This window comes from Pempheris klunzingeri, chromosome 9 (genome assembly GCF_042242105.1).
Source record: "Pempheris klunzingeri isolate RE-2024b chromosome 9, fPemKlu1.hap1, whole genome shotgun sequence".
Taxonomy (NCBI): domain Eukaryota; kingdom Metazoa; phylum Chordata; class Actinopteri; order Acropomatiformes; family Pempheridae; genus Pempheris; species Pempheris klunzingeri.
In genome coordinates, this window is record NC_092020.1 from 17848109 (window position 1) to 17862673 (window position 14565).

A 14565-nucleotide genomic window follows, 5' to 3' on the forward strand; every position below is an offset into this window, starting at 1 on the left:
TTCTGGCCTTTTTCTATACAATTAAACCTTGTCTGCAGCTTGGAATCAAGGACAGTAATGATTTCTGTTGTACAACTGCCAATGCTGTTATGAAAATAAGAGCATTAGTTCTGCTATTTAAAATCATTGCTGTGCACTGGGTAACTTTCTCAAAAGGGCTCCACAAAAAAAAATCAGCCTTATTTGTGAGGGTACAAACTGAATATTCAATTACAGCAGCTCTGTTAGAGATCATGAGTACATATTCCATGCATTTTATCTTTTCAGAACCATCTCGGCTCCTGCATCACTTCCTATGGTCCTGACATCTCCTGGCTCTCTTCAGTCTCTTCCCCTCGCCACTGTTCTGGCCAACGGGGACTCCAGCCACTCCTCCCCTCCTCGGGTTATTCTCCATACCATGCCCTCGACCCAGGCAGGCAGTAAAGAGATGCTCACCATCCATACGGCCTCTCTAGCAGGTGGAGCTAACAGCCTGCAGGACAGCCTCCCGCAGCAGCTCCTGGTCACCAGTCTGGGCTCCTCTGCCGTCTCCTCCACCACCTCCTCTTCTTCCTCCTCCTGCTCCTCCTGCACTTCCCCTCCGGGCGTCATTAGTTCCACTACTTCCAACCTCAATGGTCTCCCCCGTCTGGTCACCATCAACACAACCTGTGGGCAGACCATGGTGGCACAGCAGCCTGGCACCGTAATTGCCACCGTGCTCAAATCCAGTGACCTCCCAGGCCTGCAGGTCAAAGAGGAGCTGCTGGACCCCAGCTACTTCCAGTCGATGGTGAATGGTGATCCATCACTGGCAGCAAATACGTTTGAGAGAGAAGAGATTGAGGTAGGGGAAGCAGAGCTGCAGTATAGGACTGTGATCATTGATACCAGTCAATGCCAGGAGGCTGCGAATGAAACTATAATTAATGGACATTCCTCCCAGAGCAGCAGCCCTAGTGAGGGCCTGACCCCTGTGGAGGAGCTGGAAGTGCGTGGGGAGATGTCCCTGCAGCCTGAGCAGGGAATCAAAGGCCTGCAGGAGCTGCCACTGTCTGTCCAATTGCCTGCAAACTTTATCCAGATAAAGACAGAGCCTGCAGAGGCTTAAGGCTGCAGGACTCCTCCACACAAGCTGAACCAAAAACAACCACTGAATCCATTTTGACCACAGACTTGATGTTTTTCTTTCCTACCACAGTGATCTGATCAAAGATCAGAGTGAGGGACCTTGCTAGCTTGTTGCTCTTAATGGTTGGTCAGTTCAGCCTCAGGATTTATTGTTTACTCACATATTTTGTGACCATGTGCCTAATTTTAAAAATCAAGGGAGTGTTTAGTTTTTCTAAGAAGTCAGTTTTAAGATTTGGGATGATTTTCCACAGACATTAACCCCAACACACAAAGACATACAGACACAGAAAAACACACAAAACAACCTACCGCTCTTGGAGAACAGCCATTGGATAAACCAGGGATCCCTGTCTACCAAATGTGCCAGTTAGTAATTTTCTTACCTTACATCTCATTGGACCTGTTTAAAGAGGAGGATGCAACAAACCAAAACGGGGGATTGAATGCCAAATGGTGCAATGAAATCAGACTTCTGAGAACATGCAGAGAGTGTCTGTGTGTGTGTGTCTTTAAACCACATACAGGTTCCTGTTCCCATGGATGAGGGATGGATTCTGTGTCTCGGTGTCCAGGTGAAAAACATGTCTCAGAGTTTAATTGAAGAGTGCCTTACAGTAAGTTCAAACAGTTCAAGACTCTTTCTCTGAAACGTCTGAGAAAAAGATGAAAATGGACTAAATGGCTTTTCACTCTTTGAGACTTCTAAGAACTTATTACTCATTTATTTTCATATAAACAAAAAAAATTATGCATTCACTCTCTATTACTCCTGGCCTTAAAACACTGTGTTACTATGGAAATGGGCATTTTCTGTCCACCAAGGACAGCTCAACATCAAAACTGTTTGTATAGAGCTGCAGACCGGAGGCACAGCAAGATAGGGAGGCACAAATGGAGAGAAAGAATACACAGGATAAAACAGATTTTATCAGCCTCTGCTTCAGAGGCTGCAAGGTTTAAATCCTGTTTATATGAAATGGAATTATATATATATACATATATACATATATATATATATATATATATATATATATAAAAATATATACACATATAATATACAATTGAGATTCAGTTTTAAGGCCATAGCGAATTTATTTATTTTGTGAATTTCTAAATTCTGTATAAAAAAAGGCACATCTGTCTTCTATTTACATGTGTAAACATGAGGGAAAATACAAAGAATATGAACGTTAATACCAGAGAGCTTATTTGGTAGTTTTTTTAAGACCAACATTTTTCAGTTGTATAGCTTTCCATATAATCAGCTTTGGTATTTTCTTGAGTTTTGGACTAGAGTGCTCAGTGCAGCATTATTCCACTGTTATATTATCTTATTGTAGATATCCTTTGTTGTGTGTCTGATTTAAACATGTACTGAATGTGCTTTGCAGCAGGCATACCTCTTTACCTTTTTCAACAGTCACGCAGTAGGGACTACACATTCAAAAATATTATGTTCTGTGTACTGCATAAAGTATCGAGTGTGTATCAATCAGTATGTCTTTGAAATCATATCTCAAGTCTCTTTAGTTGTTTGGTACAAGGATGTACCACTTCTGCTTTTAAAGCTCCTCTCCTCTCCGCTCCTCTCCTCTCTCCTCTCCTCTCTCCTCTCCTCTCCTCTCCTCCCCTCTCCTCCTCCTGCTCTTGGGTCAGTTGAGTCTGTGCCTTCTTTATTTGCTGTCCCACTTTGTTAAGGACCTCTCAGGCCAGCCATCCGATTGGCCCCTCGGTCCTGCCGGGGATGAAGCCATATTGATCCTGAGTGGTATCACAGCTAAATTGGTTGTATTTTCCACCTGGACTGTACCTGCAGAGTGAGGACATTCAGACATACTGACCTCCAGCCGCACTGGCACCTAAGGACAGGAGTTAAACGCTGCTTCACAACCCCATATCAGCCAAAGGGCTCTGGGTCTGCAAAGACACTCTGAATGTAAACTTATTGTTTAAGTACATGCTTATGCAAATTTCTGACAATCGATTATTACACTGGGTTACATTTGCAATGAAATCTGTCAGTCTTCAGTCTTTGAGCGGGGATTTGCTGCTTTCTTGTGTTGTATATATTCCTTTATCTGCTCTGCGTTTTCCTTCAAAGCACTGTTGTCTGTGAGATTCTGAGGTATGTCCACTGCTTATGTTTTGTTGCTTCTCTTGTCTTGGGTTGTAAATTGCTTCCCTTATGCTGAATATAGAATAGATTTTTAAGAAAAAGTCAATGTACTAATTAAAAACAAAATTGTCTTCTCTGAATACCCTCTTTATTTGTTGTTTTGTTGCAGACAAAGTGGTTTTGAAATCCTGGGAGGCACAGATAAAATGTCACACAAGACATTTTTGAAAAATTAAACAGAAAATAAAATTAAACTTGGAAACAAATAGCTCGCAAGGGGTTACTAAGTCAATTAATTTCTGCTGTCGAGATAATGAAAATGAAGGATTTGTGCCTTGAAAACTCAAAGTCGTGTTGTTTGGCTGTTGCAGCTGTGAGGGACATTCGACCACATGGCATTTGAAGAAAAAGAAAAAGCTACTGTAAGAAACTGGATTGGAGCCATTAGCGGGCAAGAGACTGATTGGACTGTACTTAAGAGCACCGCTTCTCCACTTGCTGTGGGTGGATGAATACATTAGCATGTGACATGCCCAGAGCTGAAGACAGCTGAGTCTGTCACCACAGCTTTCAGAGCGTGTGTGTGTGTGTGTGTGTGTGTGTGTGTAGGCTGTGGTTGGCGAGTGGTGGGGTTACTCTGACTTGGATTGATTGTGTTAGAGCATGTGTTATGTTGATGTGTCTGTATGTGAGGAGGGGGTCCATTGGCTTGAATCGACTGAGTTTGTGTGTGTGTGTGTGTGTTCAGGGTCGGGCAGTGGGTGGTGGTGGTGGTGGTGGTGTTGAGGAAGCTGTCTGGCAGCAGGGCTTGCCTACTGTGCCTAGCTCTGTCTACACCCACATGCACAGCTGTGTGCCACACAATCCAATCTTGCCATAGGGTTAACACACACATTAACACACACTCACAAACAGAGAAAAACAAGGCCACATGTTCGGCCACAGCCACCAGCACAACCTTCACTCCAGCAGACATCTTCCTGAGCCTTTTGCAGATGGAAAAAGAGTTTGAAATGAGTCTGAAACCATTACATGTGCTCCACATTTGGGAACAAACAACCCTCCATTACATCTAAACAGACACTTTGCTTTTCTGTTCAGTGGTTCATCGATCGCCTGCCATATGGTAAGCGGAGGTTGTTATAGATTACTAAAATAATGAAAGGCTACTAGCAGCCATTACGTCTGTGCTATTCCTTTGGTTCGTGAGTCAGAGACCCTGAAGATGGAGCGAGAGCGGGGTCCTGGGAGAGGAGGACTATTTCTGTGTCGCCTGCAGCCACTGACACAGCGCGAGTGTTTACTGCTGTGCCATGCTGCCTCTCACAGTGGGAGCAGTTGAAGGATGACGGCTGACATTATTGTGCCTCCAGCCTGTAGCAGGAACAGTACAGGGAGAGCTTATTTAACCATCAGGTCACCAGACTGACTGCAACATTACAGAGAAAAGGCGTTGATGACTGCAGTCTCATGGCCACTGCAGCTATATGCAGTCTGTAATCATGACAACCTGCAGCCAGGATTAGATTTAAATAGGCCACCTCAGAATTTTAGGGTTTTCTCATAGAGTAAAAGTATTTAAGGACAGCAGGTGTAGCACGGTTTTAAAATGTCAAAAACCATAAAGATTGTGAAAAAAATGTCTGGTTTGATATTGCAGCAGTACACCTCTCTCGACACAAGATGGCACTAGTAATACATGTGTCCTCAGCAGAGCCTGAGCCTCCGTCTGGATGGGAGAGAAGTATTCCTTCAGGTTACCAATCTAAATACAGACACTCCTCATACATTGGTTTTCACCCTCCTCCACCCCAGAATAGCAACTCATGGATCTAAATGAAGGAGTGATTATTTGAAATGAAAATATGCAGATGTGAGTGAAGTTTTCCCGCATTTTTTGATAAGTAACAAAAGGAATTAATTCACATGTGAGCCTCGATGATAGTGCCCATTCCTCGGGCCAGGTAGGCAAAATCCTTTGATCTGTGAAAACCTGGTAGATGCTCGGTATCTCTGTTTATCCTGCAGAGTAGTCGATCTTGTTTCCTCTCCTCATCGAAACAGTGATAAACAAGTGCTGGAGGGGGGTTTTCCTAGATGGTGTATAAAATGCATGAAAACAATTGTGCAGGGCTTCATTTGAAATGATATATTCTTTCATTCTGGTCTATAAGGGAGGAGATCACTGTCACAGACTCACAAATGTGCCTCCTTTCTAGCATAGACAATATTGAGCCACGTTTTACATGGTAGAAATGCTAAATTACACTCATTTATATAGTTGTTTGGGTATCAAAACCCCCCTATACTAATAATTAAAGATAATTTGATTTTGAGCAGAGGAAGGAAGAGAGAAAACATCCCTTTTCAAACAACTCTCCAACGACTCAGTCTTGTTTTCCTGCCTCTCTACATATTTGCAGAGGCTTTTTAAACACAGTCACTAAGTATCCGTTAACTAAGCTAAACTAACATTGATTTACTCATTATTTACATTATTTACATCACAAAACACTGTGTAATTGAAAAAGAACATGAACACCAAACAAACAAAAATCTACCCCTTCAAAAGCTGTAGATTTTTGCAGGAGATTCAACTGGTTTCCTCAAGATGCTTTTAATGTCCTCTGGAGATTTGTGTATTACAAGACATGGATGCACTTTTTTAGCTTTCAACAACTGGACTGTAACCCATTTTTTTTGCTCTCACATAGGTACAACTGCAGCATCACCACCATCCAGTTTCTTTCTGGGTCTCCTCCATGATGATTTTTTAATTGTGAGACGTCTGTACTTTAAAGCTTGACTTTCATGGTTAATATTGGACTTTTGTCCCAACAGGCACGAGGAGCTCTCAGGGAGCCAGCTGTAATATCTGTATCAGCCTCTCCAGTCAGGGTGAGCCATCCCATTCAGAACGACTCTCAGGGCTTCCATGGCAATTTACTCTCACGACTACACAAAAGAGTCCTCAGAGTCCTCAGAGACCTCACCAGATAGACAACTAACAGCATCTTAGGAAAAAATAACACTTTATACTATTTCCTAGCAACAACAGCAGCAACACCGGCATGCTGAATGCATCTCTTTTAATCTCGACTCGCCTGTTTGATGTGATAAGCGGGAAATAGTGAGAAATGAATTATATAAACACTGATTTTATGAACTTTTCAGAAATGCCTCGGGGGCTTTGTGGTACACTTGTCAGTTTACTTGAAGTATGTTTGCAATTATTGCATTTGTTAACTCATGCCACTATTTTTATTTGACATACTGCTCTGGGCTATTGACATTATTGATTTAAAAATAACAATATGGTAATTAAACATTTACATACAGTAATATCTTTCACCCCCTTTTTCACAAACTCCATTTCACTGCCAAATATTATTGATATCACTGACATTATTATTACATTGAGCCAACATGAATCAGCATCAAGATTTATTTACTGTAGCAGGCAAAACAATGCATCATTATGCAGCTGATGCACAATAGAGCCTTAGGTCATAAAGCAGGCACAATAAAAGCATACATGTGTAGTTTATCTTGTCGGGGCTCTCACAATTCGATGCTAAATGTTTTTGCTAATGAGAAATTGGACTAATGGAGAAGAGAGAAGGAGGCCTGTCTGTTCTGTGGATGTTAAGAGTCAGAATCAAACCCACACTAGAAAAGCTTTCACAGAAACACCCCAGGGTGTTAAGTTTCTTTCAAGGAAATCGTATTATTTCATATGATAGGACAACTGAGACTGTTCATATAATTTTAATTGGGAAAAATAGGGAGAGAGATAGAAACATACAAAGGGCTTCAAAGCAAGCTATGACAACAAACCTGCTCCATTTTTGTCTCTGTGTTCAACTTCTGAATATCTCACATAGCTTGAATACTCTTGGGCATTTATCCACATTGTTATTCTGATGACAGAACATCAATTACAAATGCCTATCTCGATTGCTTATCTGTTAGTTGCAGATGAGAGTTATATTTCAGCCCGACAGATTGAGATGTGGTGCTACAGATTAAAATTGCCTCAGCAAAGAGGAAACTGTTTGAACAGTAGCACTATTTAAAGCATTTTGTGGCTTGCAACAACAGGGGAAACAATGGAAGATAACACAAAAGTAACTGCATCACAAAAGACAGCTGAGGTCTGTGCATCTTTAATTACACCTCCTTAGTTTAACATGATACCCAAAACAGATAAAACAATAGTTACATGGAGCTAGTCAAGAAAATCTCAAGGCTTGGTCTTCAGCAGCTTCCTCTAATTTTGAACGGGCATGATAGTATTATTAATTTGAATATATTGCATATAGTGTTTTAATTATGTGTGAGTATTGTATTTTGTATCTGGTGTTTATCTGAGTCTTTAAATATTTCATTTTAGATTTACAGATTTTTGAATAGAAGAAGTGCTGTATGACTTCAGCAAGTTTGTTTATTGTGTTTATTTTGTGTGAAGAGTTTTTATCTGCTAGTTATATCAGCTATAATAAAAAAAACTGATCATAAAAAACTAAAGCAAAGCTATATATATTTAGTAAAACGGCTAATGTTATGTTTGTTTTATGTATTGGTATAGTGTACATTTTCATACATAGCAGTACTAGTAGGACAAGTCTCTTTAACCTATTAAGTAAAACATGAATGTATGACAAAGTAAGCACAGAAAGTTGCAGATTAGTTCCTGGTGATGTTTTCCAAACTAAATTGCACCCATTCACTAACCACCAAGGACACTAAATGAGTAGATAAGCAAAGAAAATTAGACAGCTGTAAACAACCAATACCTTTTAAGAGTGCTTCAAATGCCCTTTAGACTGTTTAGAGTGACTAATATTCAATGAGCCAACTTTCAGATTGGATAATAATTGTGTGAAATGGACTGCTCCAAACCACCAAGTTTGGAGTATTTATCAAAGGGAGAATTTGCACCTACAACGACATAAACAGTTTGAATCCCAGGCAGCACACGCCCTCCTCAGATCCTCCCCAGCATACGGGCAATCCACCAGTTGCAAGGCATGACAACCTGACAGATGACCCGGCCTCCTTGGTAGTAGTATGGCCATGGGTTGAAGCCACCCAGGGGCTCGTGGTAGCGGCGGCAGTAGCGGTAACCACGGCGACAGTGCTGGCAGCAGTAGCCGTGGTCATCTAGACGGTTATCCAGCTCGATTCCAACGTCTCTCTGCAGAGGACACAGGAGTGAGCAGGGTCACAATCACACGCATGACAAATGCCAGTCCTCCGGAGGCAAGGGCAGGAGAGGAAGAAGAGGAGGGGATGGCGTGAATTGATGAGCCTGCTTTGCTTGTAGGTCAGCGGAAATATATGTAAAAACCAAACAAGAGTGAAAAGAACAGAACTGACATCTGTGAAAATGCAAAGTTGTGTCAAGCTTGATGACTGTGACCAAGAGATCAAGATGGCGGTGTGAGTGAGCGAGCTTGATTTAAGCTTCAGGAGTATAAAACATGATATAATACCCTTGACCTTTCTATTATACCAGAGGTAGCGCGGCTGCCAGCTGCACAAAGCCCAATCTCTGAATCCTGCATTCACAGCCTCTCTACCAGAGAGATCCTCAATCAAAGGGACTCTAACGTTGGTAGTTACCAGCATAATTACACTATTTCTTTCATCTCTGACCTCCTCTCTCCCTTGACCGATCCCGCACTCTGCTCCAAAATGGCAGCCCCTCCTCCAATAGAGCATTCAAATTAGAGCTCCCCACGTCTTGGCGCCCTCCCACTGACCTTGACTTTAAGTGCATGGCACATTCCTAAAGCAATTAGCAGAGTAATGATCGCCTAACAAGGATTCTTTCATTTGCTCTTGCTGGCTGCCTCTGAATTTATAGAGGGGCCAAATGAAACCCAAACGAAAGGTAAATTGGGTAGAATTAATGGCCCTTGGATTTTTCCATTGTGCCGGTTGGTTCATGCCCTCGTAGACTCGTGGGGGCTGAGTGCCATGCCTTTGATCAAGAGCAACTCCAAATGGGGTTCGGAGAAGTGCCACTTAACTCACAGCGCAAGTTGAGACAGCAACTGCCCTCAGAATGCATTTGACCACATTTCAATCTCTTTTAGTAAATGAATCCTTAGAGACAATCCGCCGCTGTCTCGTTAAACTGCTCGGATCCAGGAGTCAATGACTTTACATTCAGAACAAACTGGCATAATTCTTTGCAAGTACTCACAATGACTCAGCTACATGCAATAGTGCAGAACAAAACACATCCACTGTTGGGAATAGAAAAATGTGTGGGAATTGTTTAAGAGGACAGGACCCACAGGAACACATGGTTGAGTCCTTTCGGTCTCCTGCTGAACTAAGCATGGGAAATAAAGGTTTTCCTGCATCTTCAGTCAGGGGATAGTCATTCATGGTGGTTTAACACACATCTTATTTGTTTTCTTTTATGTAGCAGCTAGCAGACTGCAACCTAATGACAATAAATTCACCATAATCATGACTCATGAAAAAGTACACCATGCATTTGATGTGAGCTATGATAAATTACACAGTTGTGAGACATACTTAAAACACATAGAAAGGGTGCGACAGATGATATCTAGGATAGCTGGGTTTGATTTATTACTAAGGCAAGTGCAGGTAGGCTTTTAATGATTTATTGTTTCAGTCAAGTTTCAGGTCATCAGCTTCCAGGCAACAATCTGTTATGGAAACAACACGAATGCTGTCAATGGACCAATGATAATCTTATCTGCTTCTCGCAGCCCAAACTGGGATATTACGAAATCTGGAGCTCCAGCTTGGAAAATGAAGAAAATATTTTATTCAAATGATGCCGCATTTATCAAAACAAACAGCCAATAGGCAGCATTGTACCTTAAAGACAATTAATCAGAGCTATCCTTTTAAAACGGAGGGTACATATTAATCTCTCCGACTTTGAGTTGCCGTCTCTAGTGGGATGGTGCGGTGATAAGAATGGTTCACCTTGGGAAATCTGAGGCAGTCACTCAAAAACAAGCAGCATTAATGAAGAGTAAAAGCCATTACCCCCTTGCTGCATCTGATTTCATCACACGCTCAGGCTCACATATACACATGCAAACACACACTCACACACAGACACCTCAGTGCATAATATGAGGCAGTGGATATGAATGAGTCTGCAGACTAGAAAACTGCGTCAGTCATTCAATAAGATGTAATGAATCAAAGCACGACTCCTCTAATCTCCACACTTGTTGGTGTTATTTCACACATGCTGATCACCTCTCTTCATGAGCTTGAAGCACATGCCTGGATGTGTTATTAAATCTCATAGCAGAGCTCATCACATTCATTCTGGGATCAAAACAGCAGAGATAACATTTCTGTTTCATACCCTGCTTTGTATTCCAAAGGGTTTTTTTATGTAGAGGCACAGGACAGTGCAACATATGAGAATGCCTTGCCGCTTGTCCTGATCTAGATTTTCATCTCACTGTGCTCTACAGTGAGGTAGAATGACAATGAAACTGAATGTAATTGAATAAATAGATAGTCATGTATTTCGGTAAACTCTGGTGGTTTACCAAAGTGATAAGGAGCTTTAGCTTCAGTGTAGAGATTTCTCTAAAGGCACAAACAGCTCCTGCATTCATGATTTTGAATTCCCTCTGCTTTTTGCACCTCTGCTGTACATGAAGTAGCCCAACCCTGGACATGGCTTCCAGAGGTTTAAAAGGAATGTCCAAGTTTAACACACAGCACAAATGCTGCGACGCAAGCGGAAACACACACCAAACACATTTACAGGTGTATGTGTGTGTGTGAGGTCAATCCATATTGGAAGCCCATCCTTGTTATATGGGTCAAGGACAGTAGTAGCACCCCTTCAGCCTTGTCAGATGGTAGTTATTCAGTTTGAAATTTCCAGGGCCACTTCTGATACACACTGCACCCTGACATGGCAGCTGTGGTAAAGGTCAGTGTCGTATATCTTTCAGCCTCTGTCACAAAGGTTCAAACCATTATTCTGCTGTAGAAATGTGCAGAGACACGGCACTGAAATTCAGACTTATGAAACGTCGATGAAGTGAATGCATGCTTTTTATTTGCTTGGTGTGTGGATGAGCGTGATAGATGAAAGGCTGTAGGTAGAAAGAGAAATAGTTTGAGCTGCAGACTGTGTGTGTGCTTAGTGGCTTTTTGCCTGTGTGCACATTTACATGAGTTGTGAATGAAGCCAAAAAAAAAAAAAGGTTTGGCTAACACATGTGGCATCCCGCTGGAATGAGCAAGAGTTCAGGCTCCCAATTACAGACTGCTGCCTGCCCTCTGCTTGGCCACAAAGGCCTTTGTTATCACCGGACCCACAAACAGAGCCTGGATGTGCTGCTGGAATGGATTGCAGTGGTATGCATAACTCTAGCTGATAGAGGCGGAACGTTTCAAAAGCAGAGCCGAGTTTTTCATCCCCTGGTATGTTTTAATTGCATAGTACCACATCTCCTGCCACAGACGATGAGGGAGAAGACAGAGAAGCTGGGGGGAAATTGAGAAGTTGAGCGGGAGGTGTTTCTGGGACGGGCCTGATAAATGTCAACATTATAGGACGTCTCATTTCTCTGCGTGTCTCCCACCGTTTCTCACAGCTCTGAGGACGAGACAGAGCCAGACTCATTATCCTTGAATGTAGCTTTAGTGGCTGTTCACCTGTAAATGCTGCATGTGTGTGTGTGTGTGCATGTGTGTCGAATACCTTTGCACCTGTATGTGTTCCTGGTGTCTTTGGTGTGCAGCTGCTATTTCTTTTTGTCACTATGAGTGCCTAATTCCCGTGTAATATACTGCTTTATGTGATTTTCTGTCTGAGTCAAGGACTATTAACCATACAGTATCGAGTGGTTTGCATGCATTGCACCAAAATGTGCCATTTGGCCTTGCCATTCATTTTATACGCTTTGATAATTAAAGCATTATTAATAAATGTAACTTATCTGTGCAGCAACGAGTGACCTTGTGAGAGCTCCTTTGTACAGTGCTCTCCACTGCCTTAAAAAGGAACTGTCGGGTGCTGTGAGGCACAAGTTGCCTTTGAAAGGCTGGATATTCCTCTCAATTAATGGAGAGACATTAAGGGAGTCTTCAATGAACTGGCCTTACTTAAACAGATATATGGAGCAATTGCTATGCCCTCTGGTGCACAAAGTCAGTTTTAACATCAATTAGTGAGCGATTTATATGCAGAGAGAAGCTGATTGAAGTGGCTCTGCTGTATCTCGTGGTGTGGTCCCTGGCTGTCGTGGCGCAGAGGGGCCCACTTACATAGTCGCTCACGGGAGCGCGGTCCAGGACGTCGCGGGCGAAACGTTGACCAGTGACCTCTGCATCGGGTGTGTCCACATTTTCCACCTCAGCGTCTGAACACACAGAGACAGCAGTAGAAGGGAGATGTTTATGTACCTATAGCAGTTTTTGTTTGAAGTGACATGAGAAAGCGTTTAGATTAAGTTTTGGCTTGTACACTCATTATTCCCAGTGGCTAGAGGGTAATTACTTACTACATTTGGGAGAAATATTCTGGAATTCATTCCAGGCTTTTTAATGCTTCTGTCAAACTACAGCGTTGTTGCTGTTGTGTTAATAGCACACAAATCATTTCCCCCAGATCCTAATTAGTAAAGCCTATACATCCTTTTGAGAAAAATCCTTAAAAAGCAAATCTCCAGATACACATGAGCAGTGATGGAGCGTAATTCAGTTCTGCACTTAAGTACAGTTTGAGGTGCTTGTACTGGACTTATGCATTTCCATTTTCTGCTACTTTATGCGTCTACTCTGCTACATTTGGGGGGAAAATTGTACTTTTTACTAAACGCATTTGATTCCTGGAGGTGCTTTATAGAATAGCATTTTGTATACTGCACACAATACAAAAATATTCATAATTCCTACCCAAGTTATTTTTCGCCTACAAGTCCTAAAAGTCTTATTTTACTAAGGGATGTGAAAAGCTAATAATTTCTTTCTGTTAAATAGAAATAACATGACTTTTTTTTTTTTTTTAAATAGCAGCGATCATCCCTTATTCTGTGTTCTTTTGAGGTAACTCTTTATTCATTTTTTCCACACAAAATGTGAGCTACAATGTGAAACAACATAAAAGGAAGCAGGGAGAGGAAAATTCTCAATTACCTGGCCCCTGCCAATGCTTTTAACAACGTTTACACACATCCAAATGGACGCATACACAAGTAATAACAGAATATTATGCCTCAAATAGTTCGATTACTCTGAATAACAGATAAACAACATTTGAAAATATGCACCAAAGAATTCAGACACAGTTTGACTACGCTCATTGAAAGACATGTCTGCCTTAATGAATTCAGCACAATTATTCAACTTAACTTAAATCCTTCAGTTTTATTACGCTTTACTTAATAAACACTCAGTTGTTATGTTCCCTTCAATCAAACTTTTTTAAATAATTCATATTACTCTTTTTTATAGTAGTAGATGCTGGATTTGCACTAGTCGTACATGTGTTGCCCCACACCTCTACACAGTAACTGAACTCTGGTAAGTTCCCATAGTCCAACATATAGTTTGCTTTGTTCAGAACTGCAATAGTTTTAGAGACTTTATATAAGCTATATGAGGTTTCCTGGAAAGCTTATGGTTGAAAATTACATGATTTCAGATACCCTTCTAATTTCAGCTCCGCCTGTCTATATTGTGACTTATCCTCCTCCTCTGATTTCCAAAAACCATCAATCCTACAATAAAATAAATAACTTTCTCATGCTTATTTCTACATAATCTGATTAGACTGGCAGTGATTTTCCCTTATGACTTTTAGAACTCAAACAACTACTTAATTTATACTTTTTGCAGCGCATAACACAATATCATTATTATATTAGGTAGCAGCTACATTAAAATGCTGCTTGCATGTTACGCAGGTGATAATAATCCAATAATATATTTCATATTAAAAAACTCTGACAGGGGTTGATATTGGGTATTGCTGCCTTCAAATTGAACTCTTGAGCTTGTAATTATGATGTGGGAAGTTATGTACATGATGTGCTTGGCGTTCAAGTGGCTACGACACCATTGCTAGGCAACGCCGCTGGGGAACATGGACGCCAAAAGACTCCACTGTCGGCGTCCAGAAGCCACTGAGGCGAACAATTTAGCTAGCTAATGAGCGAGTAAAGTAACACTGATGCAGGAAATGCAAGGCTGTTGGGCATATCAACATTTTGTAAAACTATATATACTGACTTAGCGTGTACAGAATAATTAACTTAATGGTCTCTGCCAAATCTGAAAACATCAACAACACGTCACAACTCATA

At 41.4% G+C, this 14565-nt stretch overlaps 2 protein-coding genes across 5 annotated transcripts in view; one reads left to right on the top strand and one right to left on the bottom strand.

Annotated features, from left to right (window-relative positions):
* elf1 (E74-like ETS transcription factor 1) overlaps positions 1–3372 on the top strand; it is a 38927-nt gene extending 35555 nt beyond the window's left edge. For all 3 annotated transcript variants that reach the window (XM_070836651.1, XM_070836650.1, XM_070836652.1), the window contains one exon: positions 268–3372. In XM_070836651.1, coding sequence (XP_070692752.1) covers positions 268–1093 — 826 coding nt within the window. In that variant the 3' untranslated portion in view covers positions 1094–3372. The remainder of the gene's footprint in view (positions 1–267) is intronic.
* A 3415-nt stretch (positions 3373–6787) lies between these two features.
* The window catches only part of tnmd (tenomodulin), a 46613-nt gene continuing 38835 nt past the window's right edge, over positions 6788–14565 (bottom strand). For both annotated transcript variants that reach the window (XM_070836988.1, XM_070836987.1), the window contains exons 6-7: positions 12527–12621; positions 6788–8429 (exon numbers count right to left, since the gene is read on the bottom strand). In XM_070836988.1, coding sequence (XP_070693089.1) covers positions 8220–8429; positions 12527–12621 — 305 coding nt within the window. In that variant the 3' untranslated portion in view covers positions 6788–8219. The remainder of the gene's footprint in view (positions 8430–12526; positions 12622–14565) is intronic.